Here is a 20,587-nt window from a genome sequence, read left to right on the forward strand (position 1 = left end):
GCACACTAAGGCCTTGGGCTCCCAGGGGAGACTCCTAGGAGGGCTGCCTGAGGGTCACGGGGCTTTCAGTTGCCCGAGCTGAACCCCAGAGGCATGCACAGAAACAGTAATCCAAAGGAAGAACAGAGTTCCTTCCATGCAAAAGAAAAAAAGGTACTACACTTCTCTGTTCATTTTAAATTAAAATGGAGCAATGGGAGAAAAAAAAAGTGTCAGGAGACAGGAAGTCAAAATATCACACAACACTGATAAAAGACGGAGGAAAACTCTGTTGTCTGACCGCATATTTTTTATCATCCACGTCAATTAAGGCTCTGAATTATTTCATGACCCATGTTCCTGGTCCCATGTAACCCATGAACCCACTGTGGTTCAGGAGCCTTGGAAATTTTACATCTTTTAACACAAACTATGTAACTTGCATTTGTTGGGGAGATGAAAAGGGAGAAACACTGAAAGACTGTGAGAAGCGAAAACTGTCTAAAGAAAAACTTAATCAACTTCCAGATTCCCGATTCATTTATAACACTTAACTTATTAGTTAATATGTATGCACACCCAAAATATAGCAGGGCTGCCTTGGCCTGAGGGGCAACATCATGGGTAGTAGCTAAGAAGTCCTAAGGGAGCTCACAACCCAGAGAAGGGGACAGACAGGCATATGGTTAAGTGCATGGACTCTTGAGCTGAACTTCCTGGGTGTTAACTCTGCATCCATTCTTCTCAGCGACAATTGACTTAAACTTTCTGTGCCTCAACAGCCTTGTTTGTAGAATGAGAATAATGATAGCACCTTCTTCATGGGGTTATTATGAGAATAAGATAAATCTGAATACAGAATTTTATATATATATATATATGTATATGTATACAGGTTCGAACCAGTGCAAAGTAAATGCTACGTGAGTGTCAGCTATTATAGTGACTAATCCCATACAACTAGGACTATGACTGGGACTTCAATCGCCATCGTCACCACCACTGAAATACAAGTCGATGCTATGGGAACCATATGAAAAGAATACCTAATTCTGTTTGGAAGAGGACTGGGGTACAGGCCAGGGAAATACGGCAGAGGAGTAATACCTTTGCTGGGTCTGGAAGGATAAACAGGAGTTGGTAAGGCCAAAAACCAGGGAGAAGGTGTACCAGAAAGAGGGATGGAAACAGGAGGCAAGGTGTCACCTTCGAATGCCAGGGGAGGCTGCACCACGGGGCCTGGGCAGGTGCAGAGGAGCCATGGGCAAGGCCTGGCTACACTACGAACCAGTGAAGAAATCCAAAAAAGGAAATGATATGAAGATACATATCTACATTCCAGAAAGATCATTATGGCTGCAAGGGGAGGGATGGACTGGAAGGGGAGGAAGAGGTAGGAGGTAGAAGAAAAGACTAGAGGCCAAAAACCAGTTTAGAAAGATATTAAAAAGATATAGGCGACAAATTATGTGGGCCTGAAATAAGAAAGTGGTAATAAGAACAAAGCAGCAGGGGGAGTGGATTGGAGAAAAAATTAGGAAGGAGAAATGGGATGTGGTGACAGATTGAATATGGGGCATGAGAAAGAAACAAGCTTCCGGGACAGTGGCTGACTTTCTGAGTAAATGGTGGTGTCATGAAGCGAGGCCAAGACTACAGACGAGGAGGCAGGTGCTGGGGACAAGCTCAGCCGGGTTTGTACCCATTGTGTCTACAATACTGAGGAATCTTCATGCAGAATAAACACTTGTATTTATGCATTTCAAAACATTAACAGTGTTTTCAGTGCAGTGGAATTATACTTTTCTATATTTTTCCAAATACTTCACAGTGAGCATAAATTATATAACTGGGGAAGGAAAACTTTGAGATGAATACATGAATGTCCAACTTTGAAAAACAAATAGCTAGTAGCCTCTGATCCTGGCACCCCTGCCTTCCCACTAAATATCTTAAGGACACAAAAAGTGAGGAAAACAGCACAGGGACTGAAACAGACCTGGCAAAGGTGCCGTTCCCTTCCACTGTCCGCCCTGATGCCTCTCTTATGTTCGTATCAGGTCAGAAACTACAACTCTTGGAAGGAATATACTGGGAAGTCTGTGTGCCAGACTCTGAAAACAGGGTGTCCTCATTTCTTATTGCTCCATAACAAATTACTACAATCTTAGTAGCTTTAAACAACACAGTTTGACTCTCTTGCAGTTTTGGAGGTCAGAAGTCGAGCATCAAGGTACTGGAAAGGCTTGAGAGGAGAATCTGTCCCTTTGTCTTCTCCAGCTCCTAGAGGCCACCTGCACTATGGCTCATGTCACCTGCCAACATCTTCAAACAGTATGGCTCCAACTCTCCTTCCGTTATCACATCTCCTTTTCCTGACTCTGAATCCTCTGGCATCCCTTTCATGAGGACCCTTGTGATTACACTGGGCTCTCCTGGATAATCACTCCATGTCAAGGTCTTTAACTTCTCACATCTGCAAAGTAACTTTTTGCCATATACAGTATCAGGTACAGGTTCTGGGTATTGATATGTAGGCATCTTTGGGGGGGCCATTACTAAGTCTACTACAGGTAGTAACTGCCAGATTTCTTCACTAGAAAGGTACTATTTTTTTCCTTTCCACACTTTGGAAAGTGAATCATTAAGTCCACACTCAAAGGGGGAGATAGATGAAGTTCTATCTGTTGGAGCAGGAAAATATATACATACAAACACACACACTTATACATATATATAATTTGCAATTGTTCTGGAAGGAAGAATTGTCTCTTTTCCCTCATTTATGTATTTAAATCACTTATTTCTATCAGTATCGGCTCATGGATAAAACTCTGAAGAAGAGGTTGGATTAGTATCCAAGAGCACAGAGAGGGGCAACAGTTAATTCATTCATTCACAAATATTTATTGAGCAACAAGACACAGTGATAGGTGCTAAAATTAATCAACAAGACAGACAAGACCCTGTCCTGTGGGAGCTTCTATTTTAGCAAAAGGAGATAGATAATAAAGAAAGAAGGAAAATATCTAATAGTAATAGTAATGAGTCAGGCAAAAAATTAAACTGGGGGCGGAGTGTGACACCAAACAAGTGGCCACATTAGAGTGGGGGTCAAAGAAAAGCTTTCAATGGACATTTAAGTGGAGATCTGAAAAGAAGCAGCAGCCACAAAAAGGGAAGAACATTTCAGACAAAGGGAACAGCCAGTACAAAGGCCACTCAAGGAATCTTTCTTCCTTTGAGTATAAACAAACAGAAAAACAATGAGCATGGGGGCAATGAACATGTATTGATAAACAAGGAAAAGGGGATTTGTCATGATAAAGACTCAGAGAAAGGGCCGAACTCTGTAAATGCTTTCATATAGGAATCAGAAAACAATGTTGAAAGCCTTTGGCACATTCAGGAGAATAAGATAACATGGCCTCAGTAAGGCAGGAAAAGGGAAGCAAATAAGATAACATGATCAGATGAGGAAAAGCAATAAATTATATTGTTCAACTGCAAGGAAACTAAACCAGTGAGACAACCAAAATGTACATCAGAGGGAGCAAAGAGAGAATCTGATACAGTATGAAACAAATTCATTAAGTAGAAGGAAAAAAGATAACAAATATCAAAGTGAGGAGAGAAAATATGAAAGACATGGAAGACACTAAAACTAATGACATCCCCAAGGTGGACTCAACCTACATATTTAATATGAAGAAATCAATCTGTACCGTGGAAGAGTTTGTACTTTGCAGCTATTTATCTACTACAAGTTTTTACTGACATGTGAAAATGTTCATGACGCAACTAAGAAAAACAGCAGTATACAGACATGATAGACAGTATAATGAAACAGTAAACGCTTCTACTTATTGAGATTTAACAATTGCCAGGAATAAGATTAGCTTACAAACATTTTATTTATCCTCTGAAGAATCCCATGCAATGATACTCTTTTATTTTATACTTGAGAAAACGGACTCAGAGAGGTTAAGAAAGTTTCCAAAATTCACACAGCTAGTAATTAGCAGAGCTTGATTTGAATCTGTATTTGGAAGACGTCAAAGCCTCTGCTCTTAAGCACAACACTATAACCAGATCATGTTCAATTATTACAGCCTCAGTTACATTTTAAAATGCACCAAAAGACTAGAGTAAAAATGTATGAAGGAGTTAAGAGATCATCTTGGGTGATTATTTTCCCTGCATATACATATGTAACTTGCTATTTTTACTAATAAATATGTATTACTTGTTCAGAGTCAAAACAAATGAATGGACTGGTAGAGAGAGGAATACCGAACTTTTTAGTTTGGGAGTCATGAAAAAGATTTAAATGTTAAACCAAGATTTTAAGGTCTTCACATATAGTTTGGGATTGAAGTAATGGATGTAGATGAGATGTCCCAGAAAGAATGTGTCAAACACATACCGAATTATGAATAGGAACATTCAAGATGTAGAAACAGGAAGAAGAATCAGGGTAGTAATTACTCTCCTCAGAAACAGAAACACTTTCTATGGCCTGAAAATTTCTCTAGAGAGATCAAACACGCAACATTACTAACAAGTTCGTGTCATTGTGTACAAATATGCAACTCTTAAAAAACTGACTTACCCTATGATCCAGCAATCTTACTCCTGGACATATATCCAGAGGAAACTCTAATTCAAAGAGATATGTGCATCCCAATGTTCAAAGCAGCACCATTTACAATAGCCAAGACATGGAAGCAACCTAATTGTTCATCAACAGATGATTGGATAAATAAGTTGTGGTGTGTGTATGTGTATATATATATATATATACACACACACACAAATATACACAATGGACAGGAGTTGGTAAGGCCAAAAACCAGGGAGAAGGTGTACTCAGGCATAAAAAAGAATGAACTAATGCCATTTGTAGCAACATGGATGGACTTAGAGTCTATCATACTAAATGAAGTAAGTAAAAGACAAATATCATGATACAACTTATATATGGAGTCTAAAAAGATGACAAACATGAACTTAATCACAAAACAGAAACAGATTCACAGACACAGAAAAACTTATGGTTACCAGAGGGTTGGGGAGGGAGAAATTAGGAGTTTAGGATTAGTAGATACAAACTACTATACATAAAATAGATAAACAACAAGGACCCTATTGTATAGCACAGAGAACTATATTCAATATCTTGTAATAACCTGTAATGGAAAAGAATATGAAAAAGAACATATATATGTGTAACTGAATCACTATGCTATACACCAGAAACTAAACAATATTGTAAATCAACTATACCTTAATAAAAAAAAGAAATAAAAAATGTAACTCTTCACCAAGAAGAATAAATATGCTGATAAACTGCACATGCACCTATTGCAATATATCACAACAATAATAAAGGGTAACCAAGACCTATGGAGTTTCTGAGCCAAAATTAAAATCCATTGCATGAAATGCAGCTGGTCTCAGGAATTCATGCATTACCTTCATATTATAATCCTCATAGGCAATTTCTAGCCTAAAATTCAACTTTGTTTTAATCACTGACTCACTTAATTTAGCAAAGGTAAAATTAGATCCTCAGAAATTTTAAACTTTAAAAAGCATAGAAAATCATATCGTCATGGAAGTTTATAAAGCCAGATTATGAAAACAGTAATAAAAGGACTTATCTTCAATGACTGATCGATCATCCTCAAGGTTGATCAAAGATGTGTTTATTTATCTCCTACTATGTGCTTAGGTTTAAAGATATAATTCCAGACTTTTAAAACTAAAAGGAACACTGGGATCTTCCAATATTAAATTTTACAGATGAGGACAGTGCTTGACAAATAGTGAAGGTTAAATATTTTAAAATGTGTTCCCTTGACATTAAATACAACTAAGAAGTAATTATATATCATGCTATTAAAAAAAAAAGTCTGAGCTTATTCCTAGAATCTGTAATAAATTTCATTAGTCTAATTTACAATTTTAATGATTGTCATTTAATATTCAATTACTTAACTATTAGTAAGAGTTGACTGTGGGAAACAAAACTACCTTAAACAATCTAACCAAATAAAATCATCAGCAACAAATAGTTGTTGATAAATATTATGTCTATAAATATTTAATGAATGCCTATTATGCACAAAATCCTATATTATATACAATATGATATAAATATACATTAGATACAGGTAGTCACTATCTGAAAGAGCTCTCTTAATGATAATGTAAGCAAAGACATGCACAAATTACTTCAAGGCACAACCGAAATGTGATAAAATTCATTACAGGGGAAAAAGCAGTTCAAAGGCAAAAGAGACCCTCCTGATCATCTATCTGCTTGGATAGATCAGGGAAGGCTGATAGGTAGAGCGTGGAATTTGATCTGGGTCTTGAAGAACAGGTAGGATTTCAATAGTCAGGGACAGGGAAGGGCAATCTGGGCCACATTATCAGATAAGCAATTTTAAAGGGTAAAGTTGACAAGAGTGTGAAGAATTGAGTTGAACACCAAGTATTGCTAAAGTTATCCCTAAATATTTTGCAATTCCATCCCCTCCCCTCTTCTTCATCCCCACAGCCATCATCTTTGGTCAGACTCCCCGCCTTTCCCACTGTGACTACTGCAATAGCCACCCAACTGGCAGGGAACCACGTATTATAATCCACTGCCATATCCCTAACACTTTGCACAGTAAGTGGTGCATAACATTTGTTAAAGGGAAGAAAATCCGATTATACAGTGTTTGACACTTTTTCCTGTATTGTAAATACCAGACAATATTTATACACTGTGTTTTATTTATCAAAGAGTACTTTTAGAAAACTGGAACACTGTCAGAGCTTTACACATCATTGCAGAAATCTTTATTACAGCCAGGAATCCTATCAGAAGACGCCACCACCACACCACCAATCAGGTGACTCTTGCCAAAATGTGCCGTAATGTGTACCTGAGGATGATGCTCACATTGAGATGCTGTTTGCAGCTGTTTGCAGCAGAGCCACATATGACTGACCTCTCTATATACATCATTTAGTAACTGGAATAAAACTTCAAATAGGGTAAAAGATCCAATGAATGGTACTTTGCAACACTAAAAACGTCTAAGACTAATAAGAGGTTAATGCTATTCTGCATTGCTGTCCTCCACCCTTAATTCTTTATCTTTCTGTCTGGTTTATTAATTTTTCATAGCAACTTTCTCCAATATATATATGTTTTTTATCTGACCCTATGCCAATCTCCATCAAAATATAAGTTCAATGAGAACAAAGACACCACTTTTCATCAAGCACATGAAAGTGTTTAGCACTTAGGAATTACACAGTAAACGTTTGTTGCATTATAAAGGGAACAAATTGTTAGAATTTTTTGACTAGCCATCACTACATGCCAGACATTGTATTAAGCAATGGGGATACATTTCTTTCATATATTCATTATCTTATTGGATAATCACTTTGACAAAATTTTTAATTTCCTATTAAATTTATGTTAAATCTATATAACAATTTGGGAATAGGTTATGACTTACCAAAATTTAGTCTTTTAATCAAGGATCATGGTATATATTGCTTTTATTTTTTCTATTTAAAAAATATCTTCTTTCCTGTCTCCAAGTTGAATTTAAAAATTTTAAATGAATATATGTATATTCATGTATAATTGAAAAATTGTGCTCTACACTGGAAATTGACACAACATTGTAAACTGACTATAACTCAATAAAAAAATTTTTTTTCTTCACATAGGTCCTAGAAATTTTTATTGAGGTTATTACTAAATATTTATGTTTTATGATTTTATGAATGGAATGTTTTCCATTATATATTCTAAATGACTATTTCAGAAGTCATTGGTTTTTTAATTGTTGTCTTATAACCAACTACATTTTAGAACTCATATTAAAATTCTGTCAACTAAAAAATTGTTTTTAAATCTTAGCTTTTGTAGGTACAAGAGCCTACCTTCTAAAACATAATCATTTTTTGTCTCCTCCTTTCTGCTAAATATGCCTATTTACTGACATTGGTGATAATTTATAGATAGATATTTTTAAATGGTGATAGAGGGCATCTTTGTCCTGTTGCTCCTTAAGGAACAACTGTAACATTCATCATTAAGTACAATGCTGGTTTGTTGGTTTCAGGGAGATAATTATTTTCCTCATTAAGAGCAAATTTCTATCACTCACTTTTTATTCTTAAAATGGGCAATGAATTTTTTCAAACATCTTCAACATTTATTGTACCTTTTTTTCCTTATGAGATCCATTGACAAGATGCATCATGTTAGTAACTTTCATAGTGTTAAACAATTCACACACTGGGATAAAACTTTCTTAGTCACTTTGAAAAGATACACGCACTCCAATGTTTACAGCAGCACTATTTACAACAGCCAAGATATAGAAGCAACCTAAATGTCCAACAACAGATGAGTAAATAAAGAATATGTGAAAAAAAAAGGGAGGGAAGGTATAGTTCAAGTGGTAGAGTGCACACTTAGCGTGCATGAAGTCCTGGGTTCAATCCTCAGCACCTCCTCTAAAAATAAATAAATAAACCTAATTACTTCCCCCCACCAAAAGACAAAAAAGAAGATGTGTGTGTGTGTGTGTGTGTGTGTATGTGTGTATGTGTGAGTGTGTGTGTGAGTGTGTGTGTGTGTGTGTGTGTGTATAAAACATGGAATACTACTCAGCCAAAAAAAGAATGAAATTATGCATTTGCAGCAACATGGATGGACCTAGAGATTATCATACTAAGTAAGTCAGAGGAAGACAAGTATCATACAATATCACTTATCTGTGGAATCTAAAAAATGATACAGATGAACATGTTTAAACCAAGATATATACTTAAATGTTCGTGTATGTTACTGTATGCAATTATATCTCAATAAAAATAATGGAAAGAAATAAATTCGATTATGCTATAACAACCTCAGTTATCAACTTGACCTTAGGAAATCCTGCCCTCCTACTATTTCCTCTTCCAAATGTGTGATACAGACCCGCGTCCTCAGCAGTGCTTGAACTCTGCAGACTCAGTTCACCATGAGGAATCCAGCACCGCCACACCCGCCCCGCAATCTACTCCTCCAGCGTTTCTCCCAACATGGCCACACGTTATTCCTGCTATGAGTTCCTTGCTTCCTGTATCTCTGAACAAGTCTACCCTACAGCCCCTTGTCCACATTCCAGCAAGCATGTACCCCTCATATAATATCTCCTTGATGGGAATATTATGTAAAATCCTTGCATGGTATCTTTCAAATAAGAATGACTTTATATATGTCCCCTTTGTACTTCAAACTTCCCCCTTTTAGTAGTTTTTTAAGACACACTTATTTTTAAAGTACCTCAGAATTTATTAACAAAAATATTCTATTTTCAAAATAGTTAAAATCCCACATTTGTATTTCAACACAAGCACTGATACACCAGGTATTATTTGTCAAGCTCTCTCTCTCTCTCTCTCTCCGCACATACCCCACAGACACTTATTTAATCCTCAAAACAATCTTGAGATATAGGCATTATTATTTTCCCCAATTCACTGATGAGGAAGTTAAGGCACAGAGTAATTTAGAAACTTAACCAGGACTACACTACTGTCAGAACCAGTATATGGACAACTCCAGCATATTATTTCAAATGCTTCACCCAAATTGTACAATTAAACTATTGAAATAAAGGATAGTATTTTATACCTACAAAGCAAAGGCTATGTTCCTTTCAACTACAAGTTTAAAATCCTGAAATTGTCAGAGGAAGTTCTGAATTTCTGGTAACTCCCTGAAAAAGTTTTAACTGGAATTTTAAGTAATAGAAATGTACACACAATCACAGGGCAATACTATTTTTAAAAAATACTTTGTTGAGAAATCTACTTGTAAGCAATGAACACCAGTACTTATTCATTGATATGCTTTAAAATTAAAAATTCAAATCACTGGCTCCCTTGACTGAATTCCAGGTGTTCACAGTGTATACCAGTTTGGGTTTCTAATTGTATTTTCTATTTTTTTCCTTAGCCCAGAACACACAGTCATTAACACGCTCTTCATTCCATTTCTTTGTCACTCGGTCATTTATATATTCATTCATACAGCAAATACTTTTATTTTATGCCAGGTATTCAACAAATATTTATCGAGTCCCAACTATGTTAGGCAAATAAATAAGCAGGAGAGACATTATATAGCTTATAAGGTAAACTGCTTCCAGAAATATACCGGTTACGGAGAATTGCAGCAACTGATTCCCCTCTATGCAGATGGTCCATCACCTCTAAAAGCTGGGTAATGACCTGTTCAGGAGGAAAAGAAGTCAATATTTACTATGAAAATCAATACTAGAATGCTCAAATTTTGTTACCTTTGTGATATTTTATAAATTCTGGGATAAAAAGGCAAAATGTATGTCCATGTACCTAATGTCCATATTATAGCTTAGGACAATGAAGAAGCTGAATCTGCAAGGGTCAAAATGTCTACAAAATTCAATACTGAATCATTAAATAGCACTGATTAGTTCGATGTGAAATTACTGGCCAACAATCATCTATGTAAAATAGCCATGTACACAGAAAGTCGGATTAGATGAGAGTCAGGAGACCTGAGAAGTCTGTGTGAAGCAAGGTTGGATGACAGAAGTCAGAAGTAAAGAGCTGAGGCAAACATTTGCCAAGGAGATTCAGAGACAGCTCTAAATCTTGTGTTACTGGGGTCTTGAGGCCAGAAAAGCCCATGAGCAGGGCCCACAATTTTAGAAGTGGCTGGTCAAAATTAAGGATAAAAAGGCATATTTTTAAATCTTAAAAATATAAAATAGATAATGGGGGTAGAAACGCTGTTTTCTTGATTTGGGCTAAATGTTGTTTTGGTTCTTGTTTTTCACGGGAAAAGAACAGGTGAGGTGGTAGTAAACTATAATATATTTGTTTTCAGTAATGTGGATGCTCTGCATTGGAGATATGGAGTATATTTAATGTATCCTATTAATTTCAAATATATTGGGAAGCAAAAATGTACAATTTACATAAATGTTTGTTAATAAAATCAATTTATTGCACTGGGAAGATAAAAATGTATAGTATCCAATTTAGTTTGTTCATATAGTTATGCTTATTATAAAACTATGTGAAAATCCAAAATAATTAAGCTACAGAAAAAAAAAAAAAGGTTTTCGTCATTGTTCCCTGCCTTCTTCTTGCCCTTTAATTTACGGACAAAAGAAGCAGAAACAAAGTACAGTTGGCCCTTGAACAACAGAGGTTTGAACTGTGCAGGTGCACTTATATGTGCATTTTTTTCAATAAATATAGTACCTGCATGTAAGTTTTACAGATCTTTAAATTAACTAAGAATGGGGGAAAGTTCGTGCTCGACTAGAGATCACAATATGTTGATTCAAAAGAACTAGTATTTAAGTCCTAATTCTATCTAAGCTGTTATGATGTCCTACCTTTGGGTGCACTATTATTAATTCCTTTGTTTTTGAGGCAGAGATGGCAGTACATGCCCCTGGGGGGGTCAGCGCCCCTAACTTCCACATTATTCAAGACTCAACTGAACTCTATTTCTTGGGTCTTCATAACTCTAAAAAAGAAATCAAATGACAACACAGCATTCATATTTATTTGAGTATCATATTTCTCTGCTTATAATCCTGTTATTACAAGTAAAGGGGGAAAAAGGGGGGGCCATGGGTGTGGCTCAGTGGTAGAGTGCACACCTAGCATGCACAAGGTCTAGGATTCAATCCCCAGTACATTCATTTTAAAAAAGAAAGTAAAGAAATTGAGTAGACTAAATGAAATAATTTTTAAGCACTTCAAACTCAACTGACCTTGACTTACCTTTTCTAAAAATATTTAACCAGATGTTGAGAAATTTGAATTTTGCTTAGGCTACACAATTTTTTAGAAGGCGTGCCAAGAGAAAAACAACTGTATCTAGGTAATTATTAGGAATCTGGGTATGTGAAAATAATTGACTCATGAAACTTTTCACCAACTGCATCTAGGTTAGAACATAAAGTCCCCAAATTAGGTATGCAAACTTTCACTGATAGAATAAGGACTTAAAACACTAGTTCTTTTGAATCAACATACAGTTTCAAGCAATATGCCTACTGCACCTGGATCTCTGAGTCTGGGGCTCTCCCTTCAAATTCTCCAGATAATAAACCTCTGGTCGCCAGAGGAGCAGGGAGAGGGTGACAGTAAATGGGACTTCAGCCACTTTATTTTAAAGATTTTCAAGGAAAACCCCATGTTTCTAATCTCAGGACTCATTCCTGCATTTAGCAGACCACGTGCCTCCAAGTGTTGAAATATTCAGAATTCTATGGGGAAAATGGGTTGGTTTCTCTCAAAAGTTCACGTAGGGGAAGATACTGAAGTTGTAACTTCTTTGCTTTAAGTAAAAAAATTAGTTTCATTCCTGTTCTCTTTGTCCTTTTGAATTTTACCATTTCTTTACTCTCACTTTAATGGAGTTAGGAAGAGAAAGGAAGTAAATGTATATGATCAATTTATGCAGGATATAGATGAAAGCAACTGTTTTTAACCAGGAAGTTTGTATGATATCTGTATTAGAAAATTAACACGGCCTGCAATGTTGGGGGTGGATCAGAGGCAGAAAGATCGGAAGTATGGAGACCAGTGAGAATCTACTTTGAAAGTCAAGGCATGAAATGAGAGTACGGACAAGGACTTGGGGGATAGACAGGAAAAATTAGGCCTTATGACAGATCACTGATGGCTTTTAAAGGGAGAAGACAAAATCTATTTAGGTAACAGAGGGTTGATGGTGATGATATCAAGTGAGGTAGGGTATAGAAAAAAGGAAAAATGTTGAAAAGAAGGAGCACAGTGGTTTGTACAGACATACTGAAGTAACCAGGGCATATCATATAGTATCTATAATAGACAATGGGAAATATAGGTCTACATTTAGGTTGGGAGTAGAAATGAAGATACAGAAATATTTAGCTAGTTAAGTAATAGCTCAGGTGATGAGACTGGGAAATATTACTCTTTGCCAAGAAAAGATGTGAACCCGGAGAACACTGTTGTGCAAGAAACAGAGGAAGGCAAGCTAGCAAAGAAGCGAGACAATAGGTAGGAGGGAAACTAAGAGAACTATGAGATAAAAGCAAAAAGAAGAAGGGTAGTTCAGAAGAAGAGAGGTTGGAGGGTATTCAGTTGTTTCAAGTTCTGCCCAGACCAAGTAAGATACACTAAATGATCTGACAGCTATGAAGTTACTGAGGACCTGTTTTCAAGAGTACTTCATTGAGTGCAGTGGTGTGAAAAATAAAACAAAAATAAATAAATTTTTTTAAGGACTTGTGAGGGACCCAAATACATCAGAGAATTACTCTATCATGAAGGTGGTCTTCAAAGGAGTGAGAGAAACAGAGATGATTAAATGATTGGGGGACAAGCTGGTAGTCATTTACAAAAATAAGTAAGTTATACACTACTTCACATCATACACTAAATTCCAAAAGCATCAAAGATTTAAAGGTAAAAAAAGGAAACTTTGAAATAGTACCAAATAAAACCCAAGTGAAATTATTTATAATCACTCAGTGGAGAACATAGGCAGCATCCAGAAACAAGGGACCGTAAAGAAAAAACTGTTAAATCTGATTGGAGAACTCTGTGCTTCAAAAATATCACAAAGTCAAATGGCATTTGATAAACCAGGAAAAAAAATTCACAATACACATGGCAGACAACAAAGACTTAATGATTTTAATTTATACTCATTTATACTCACAAAAATACACACTGGGTCAATAAAACCAATAAAACTCTATAGTAAAAGTGAGCAAATAATATAAACAGAAAGTGCACATAAAATACAAATCGTTAACAAATAATTGCAATTTAAAATGAGGCACTGTTTCTACCTATGAGTTTACACACACATGCACATACAAATGAAGCCTGTTTATGTGTTTACTTAGTCAGAGGGAATATGGGTTTGGGGGGATGCAGGGAGAGATGTTCTCCTTTACATTCTATCCTTTTCTGTTCAATTTAGTCCAAAAAAAAAAAAGAGAGAGAGAGAAAGAGAATCCAGACAAAGGTGTAAGAAAGAGTAGCCGTGAGGTAGCAGGAAAACTAGGGAGGTGTCGCAATCTAGAAGGTAACTAAAGTGTAACTCGAAGAAAGGAGCGACCAAGTGCATCAGATGCTGCTGAGAGGGTAAGTGACGAATGGAAAAAGGAGACGTGGTAACATGGAGGTCACTGGACGTGGAACAAGACATGGAGGTCCAGTTCCATGGAGGAACATGACATGGAGGGGTTGACATGGAATGGTGGAGACAAGGCTCATTATTGCGGGTTCAAGAGAGAATGAAAAGAGAGGAAACAAGCACACACAACTCTTATGAAGAGAAGTGCTTTAAGAAGGAGCAGAGAAGTAGGTGGTGGATCGAGGGGGATACAGGGTGGAAGTAGATAATGTTTTATTTTATTTTGTTTTCATGACGGGAGATACTAGAGAAGGCAAATCTGAAAAGCATTACACTAAAAGTGTAAACTGAAGAAGTACAATGTTATGGAATAAATTTCAAAAATGCATAGGACGATAGCATATTGATATATAGATACAGACACACACTTACACGCAGAGGAAAAGCATAAAAACACTCGTGGGAAGGATAAATTTGGGATGGTAGTTACCTCACAAGAGGAAGGGAGAGGAAGTAACTGGGGAGGGAGACACTAGGAGCTGCACCCCTATCTAACATTTTGCTAAGGATCTGAAACAAAAATGGCAAAAGGTTAGCTAAATGGGGGTTATATGAGTGTTACATTGGCCTCTGGACTTCTACGTTTGAAATATTTTAATAAAAAAGAAACAAAAAAGTATGATATATTATGTCTGCCTTAAACTAGGAGCTATATACAGAAGCATACAAGACATGACTTATAAAGGCCAGCATTTAAAAAAAAAAAAAAAGGCAGGACAGATATATAACCAGACACACACTGTAATTAAAAAGACACACTTCTGCTCGGCCATAAATACTCTGATGAATAAAGGGGAAACTAATCATTACTCAGAGCACACACCTGACAAAAACCTAATTGTGGTTTTGCCTTTAAAATATTCGACTTAGATCACAGGAAATAAAACTGACAAGACTGTTTCTGATAGCTAAGGTATCTTGCATAAGTTCAACCAATTTTACTCTTAAGCATTTAAAGTAATTCACAAATCTAGTATTTCTAAACCACCGGTCATATAGTTAGATAATATTTCACATGGAGATTCCAGTTTAAGACTTAGCATTTAATTAAAACCCACAGTCTCTCTTTCCTATCTTATCCCAGCTTTAAAAATAATGAGATTTGAGATATGCCTAACTAATTTCACACCATGTAAGGAAAGCCCTGCTTATGAACTAAACTGATGTTATATAAGAGACATTTTAAGAGTTTCTATAATCATCTGCCTTCAACTAAAATTTTGATAAATGCTGTGATAGGAAAAGAAAGCTGACGGAAAAGATCAGTGAAAAGTGCTAAACACTCCAAAATCAAAAGAGTGCAAAATGTAGAAAAATTGTACATAATTGCATTTCTCTAAATCAAGTTATATATAGCAGCATCACTAAAAAAATCAAAATCATTTTGAAATGACAAAATCTTGAATTTAAGAAACAGAATTGTATTCATTGAGAAATAGTTTGTTCTGCAAATGTTCTGAATGTCACAGACTATCGTGCAGCTTTCACACAAGACAGACACCATGCTCCTAAAACCAGCTAGGACGATGTCGAATATCCCACATACACGCCCCTAACAAGACGTGCAATGCTCTGAACAATAACAGTCGCGCTGTACAAACAGTTGCAGTGACAGCTGAGTTGACGACACATCTTTTATGTAAGAGATCAGCCTGCCTGGCTTCCTCTGACCAAAAACACTGGATCCCCATGTTCCACAAGTTTCTCCCTTTTCCCTGGTCAGCTGCCAAGGTGGCTGACACACTCTTCTCAACAATTTGACTTCTCTTGCTACAGTCACCGAGGCCATCTGCCCCAAGTGGTTCCTACCATCTCGCTCTTTATTGATCCAGGCATACACCACACACCGACACCATGCAGTCCCACCACTTGCTGCAACGATACCACTCCTTCCTCCTTCCATATGATCCACTGGAAGTCCCTTTCCAAGTGGACACTCATTGTAGGCTTTAGGAATGCCTTTGGGATATATTGTTGGCTAATGGCATCATTCGTCTTTTTACCAATGTTGAAGTTATTACCTTGTATTAATGCAATTCTATCTGATTTTCTAAGAGTTGTTGCCCTCTTATAACAAGTGCTAAACTCCACCTAATAGACATTAAGTGTCAACAGCCAAGCTTTGCTGCCTTCATTTCTTGCAATGTCACAATGTTTATAGCTCTTATCTATAGGAGTGACATTATAGTTATGTCTCACTTTGAATCATACCTCTCTCTGCCACCCACCAAAATCCTTAACCTAAATTATATATTTAATCTCTCTCACTCAATCAACCTCCCTCTGAGCCCCCCCCTCCCCACCACCGGGTTAAGGAATAATTTCTCATCATTCCCCTTCCCAGTCTTACTCTGGAAAGTTGGCAATTTGTCTCAGCCTCTTCAGTTCATTCTACATAATCCACTCTACATAACAGAGTGTGAACTCTGCTACACACACACCTTGAAAAAAAAAAAGGTGAGAAATAAAGATATGCGAACGAAAAACATAAAATTTTTTATTTACATCAGTGACCCTTACACTTGAGTATGTATCAGGGTTCCCTGGAGAGCAAAGTGAACAGATTGCTGGGACCCACCCCAGCCAGTTGATGATGGATAGGTCCAGAGAATTCGTTTTACGAACAAGTTCAAGAAGGATGCTGCTGCTGCTAGATCATGGATACACTTGAAGAACTAAGATTTACAGATAACATGGAAGTTTCTGTAAAAAGTCCAGAAGAATTAATTGGAAAACTAACTCAGTAAGATGCCCACTACAGGAACAGCATTTCCCAAAGACACAGATGTTTTGTAATTCAACCAAATTTATAAAATAACTAGGATGAAGCTTAAGAAGAAATGTGAAGTATTTATAAAAGAATAAAATTTTACTGATGACAAAGGACCTGAATAAATGGATACATGGACACAGAGACAGACAGACACACACACACACAATGTTGAAGAACAGAAAAACTTAAAATCATAAAGATGCAAATTTTTCTCAAAATTCATATAGAAATGCAATGCAATTCCAATCAAATTAGCAAAGAGTCAGAATATTTTGGGGGGGGGGATGGACATTTTGCTTGTTAAATCTACAGTTCATTGGGAGAAGTGAACACATAAAAATTGCCCAAATATTTTTTTAAAAAATAAGGAGGGAAAAAAACAACTTTCCCACTTGATGTACCATTAAGGTAGAGTAACCATACAGTGTGGTTCTAATATGGGAAGAGAGAGAAGGATCAACAGTATAGACTCCAAAAACAGATCAAAATAAATATGGCCATTAACTATGGTGGATGTGGTAGTCACAATTATTAGCAAAAAAGATCAACTTCCCAGCAAACAGGTTTGAGGAAAGTAGATACATTAATGAGAAAAAATTAAAATCCTACCTCTATCATACATATACATCCCAGATGGATTAAATATCTAAACAGGAAAAAATAAAATTGTGAAGGTAGTAGAAGACTATAAAGGAGGACATTTTTTTCTTGTTTAAGGTTCACATTCAAATTACAATTAACACATTCAAATTACAATTTTATGTCCTCCTTTGTTTTTACTTGAAGTATAGTTAACTTACAACATTGTATTAGTTTTAGGTGTATAACACAGTAACTTGATATGTTTATAGAATACACCTCATACTAAGTTATTATAAAATATTGACTATATTTCCTCTGCTGTACATTACATCCTTGCAGCTTACTTATTTTATACTTCTTAGTTTGTACATCTTAATCCCCTTCATCTATTTTTCTCCTGGCTCTACCCCCTGTCCTCGTAACCACTAGCTTGTTCTCTATCTATGAGTCTGTTTCTGTTTTGTGATATTTGTGTGTTTGTTTTATTTTTTAGATTCCATATATGAGTGAAAACATACTGTATTTCACTTTTTCTGTCTGATTTATTTCACTTCGCGTAATTCCCTCCAGGACCATCCATGTTGTCACAAATTGCAAAATTTCATTCTTTTTTATGACTAATACCTCATTGTGTATATATACTCCACATCTTCTTTATTTATTCATCTGTGGATGGAAATGTAGGATGCTTCCATGTCTTGGCTATTGTGAATAATACTCTATGAACATTGGACTGCACGTATCTTTTCGAATCAGTGTTTTCGTTTTCTTTAGATAAATATCTATGAGTGGAATTGCTGGATCTGGATCTTGTGGCTGTTATATTTTTAATTTTTTGAAGAATCTCCATACTGTCCTCCATAGTGGCTGCACCAATTTACATTCCCACGAACAGTACATGAGGGCTCCCTTACGTCTACATCCTCACCAACACTTATTATCTCTTGTTGTTCTGATGATAATCATTCTGACAGGTATAAGATGATATCTCATTGTGGTTTTGATTTGCATTTCCCTGATGACTAGTGACGTTGATCATCTTTTCATGTACCTGCTGGTAGTCTAAATGTCTGTTTTGGAAAAATGCTATTGAGGTCCTCTGGCCATTTTTTAATTCAGTTGTTTTTCTGATATTGAGCTTTATGACTTCTTTATACATTTTGGATATTAAATCATTAAGCTAGGAGAAACCAGAGGCAGTACATTCCTTCTTGGTCTTAGGGGTATTTTTTTGGATGTGTCTCCACAGAAAGTGGAAACAAAAGCAAAAATAAACAAACATGATCTAATCAAACTTAAAAGTTTTTGCATAGCAAAGTAAGCTATCAACCAAAAAAAAAAAAAAAAAGGCAACCTACTGAATGGGAGAGAATATATTTTAATAAGGTATAAAAAAAAATCTTTCCAAGGGCTGACACAAAACACAGAAGTCATATAGAAAATAAAATTGATCTATAAGTTTGTTAGTAAAAAGAAAAAAACTCACAATTTTATATAGTGCAACACACCATAAACATACTTAGAAGATGGAAGTAGGAGAGAGATCTGCAACAAATATAACAGGCAAAAGTTTATGCTCATCATACATAAAGTATTCCCCCAAAAATCACTGACAGAGATGAGCAACCCAGTGAGCAAGTATTTGAACAGTCCTTTCATAGAAGAATAACACCAAACAGAATAAGCATGAAAAAAAGATGATCACTCTCAATTTGTTTGTGTGTGTGTCAGAGACAGAGAGAAACCAAGAGAATCCACAGCTATGTAAAAGACACATTATTGTTCTTTTCCACATTAAAAAGTGCTTTTATTGAGATAATAGTTGATGTATAATATTATATGTTTCAGGAGTACAACACAGTGATTCAAAAATTTTAAAGGTTATACTCCATTTATAGTTATTATAAAATATTAGTTATATTCCCTGTGCTGTATAATATATCCTTGCAACTTATTTATTTTATACATGAGACTCTGTATCTCTTAATACCTTACCCCAATCTTGCCCCTCCTCTCTTCCCTTTCCCCACTGGTAACCACTAGTTTGTTCCCTATATTGTGAGTCTCTCTTTTTTATTATATTCACTAGTTTGTTGTATTTTTTCAGATTCCACACATAAGTGATATCATGTAGCATTTGTCTTTCTTTGTCTGATTTATTTCACTAAGCACAGTACTCTCCAAGTCCATTCATGTTGCTGTAAATGGCAAAAATTTCATTCGTTTTTATGGCTGAATAATATTCCTGTGTGTGTGTGTGAGTGTGTGTGTGTGTGTGTGTGTGTGTATACCACCTCTTCTTTATCCATTTACTTGTTGATGGAAACTTAAGTTGCTTCCATATCTTGGTTATTCTAAATAATGCTGCAATGAATAGTGGGGTGCATGTATCTTGTCAAATTAGATATATATACAGAAGTGGAATGGCTGAGTCATATGGTAATTCTATTTTTAGTTTTTTGAGAAATCTCCATACTGTTTTCCACATTTTTACCTTCAAAAGATAATAACTCATGGTGAATAAGAATATGAAAATGAATATATGTATATTCATGTATGACTGAAAAATTGTACTGTACACCAGAAATTGACACAACATTGTAAACTGATTATAACTCAATTAAAAAAAAGAGATAATAAGATACCTCTTAGGTCCTACTTACCATGAAGAATTCTGTATCTCCACTAAAAATTACAAACAAGAAAAAGATAATGTAATGTACAGCATGGTGGCTATAGTTAATAATACTGTATTGCATTTGAAATTTGCTGAGAGTAAATCTTAAAAGCTCCCATCACCAGGAAAAAAAAAAGTGTGTAACTATGTACAGTGGTGGATGTTAACTAGTCTTACTGAGGTGATCGTTTTGCAATATATACAAATATAGATTCCTTGTGTTGCATAACTGAAATTAACATAATGTTGTAAGTCAATTATACCTCAATTTTTTTAAAAAAGAGAAAGAGGGAGAAAGACAATGAATGAG

The 20,587-nt window shown here is 35.8% G+C and overlaps 1 protein-coding gene across 9 annotated transcripts in view; it reads right to left on the reverse strand.

Annotated features, from left to right (window-relative positions):
- Nucleotides 1-20,587, reverse strand: part of KLHL13 (kelch like family member 13) — a 156,645-nt gene that overhangs the window by 88,633 nt on the left and 47,425 nt on the right. For 6 of the 9 annotated variants that reach the window (XM_032475586.1, XM_032475577.1, XM_032475580.1 and 3 more), the window contains exon 2: nt 10,208-10,281. The exons of 2 other annotated variants lie outside the window; for them this stretch is intronic. In XM_032475586.1, the coding sequence (XP_032331477.1) occupies nt 10,208-10,257 (50 nt within the window). In that variant the 5' untranslated portion in view covers nt 10,258-10,281. Of the gene's footprint in view, nt 1-10,207; nt 10,282-11,438; nt 11,462-20,587 lie in introns of those variants that run through there. One more of the 9 variants, XM_032475579.1, reaches the window with a different exon arrangement.

The sequence above is a fragment of the Camelus ferus genome, chromosome X (assembly GCF_009834535.1).
Source record: "Camelus ferus isolate YT-003-E chromosome X, BCGSAC_Cfer_1.0, whole genome shotgun sequence".
Lineage (NCBI taxonomy): Eukaryota > Metazoa > Chordata > Mammalia > Artiodactyla > Camelidae > Camelus > Camelus ferus.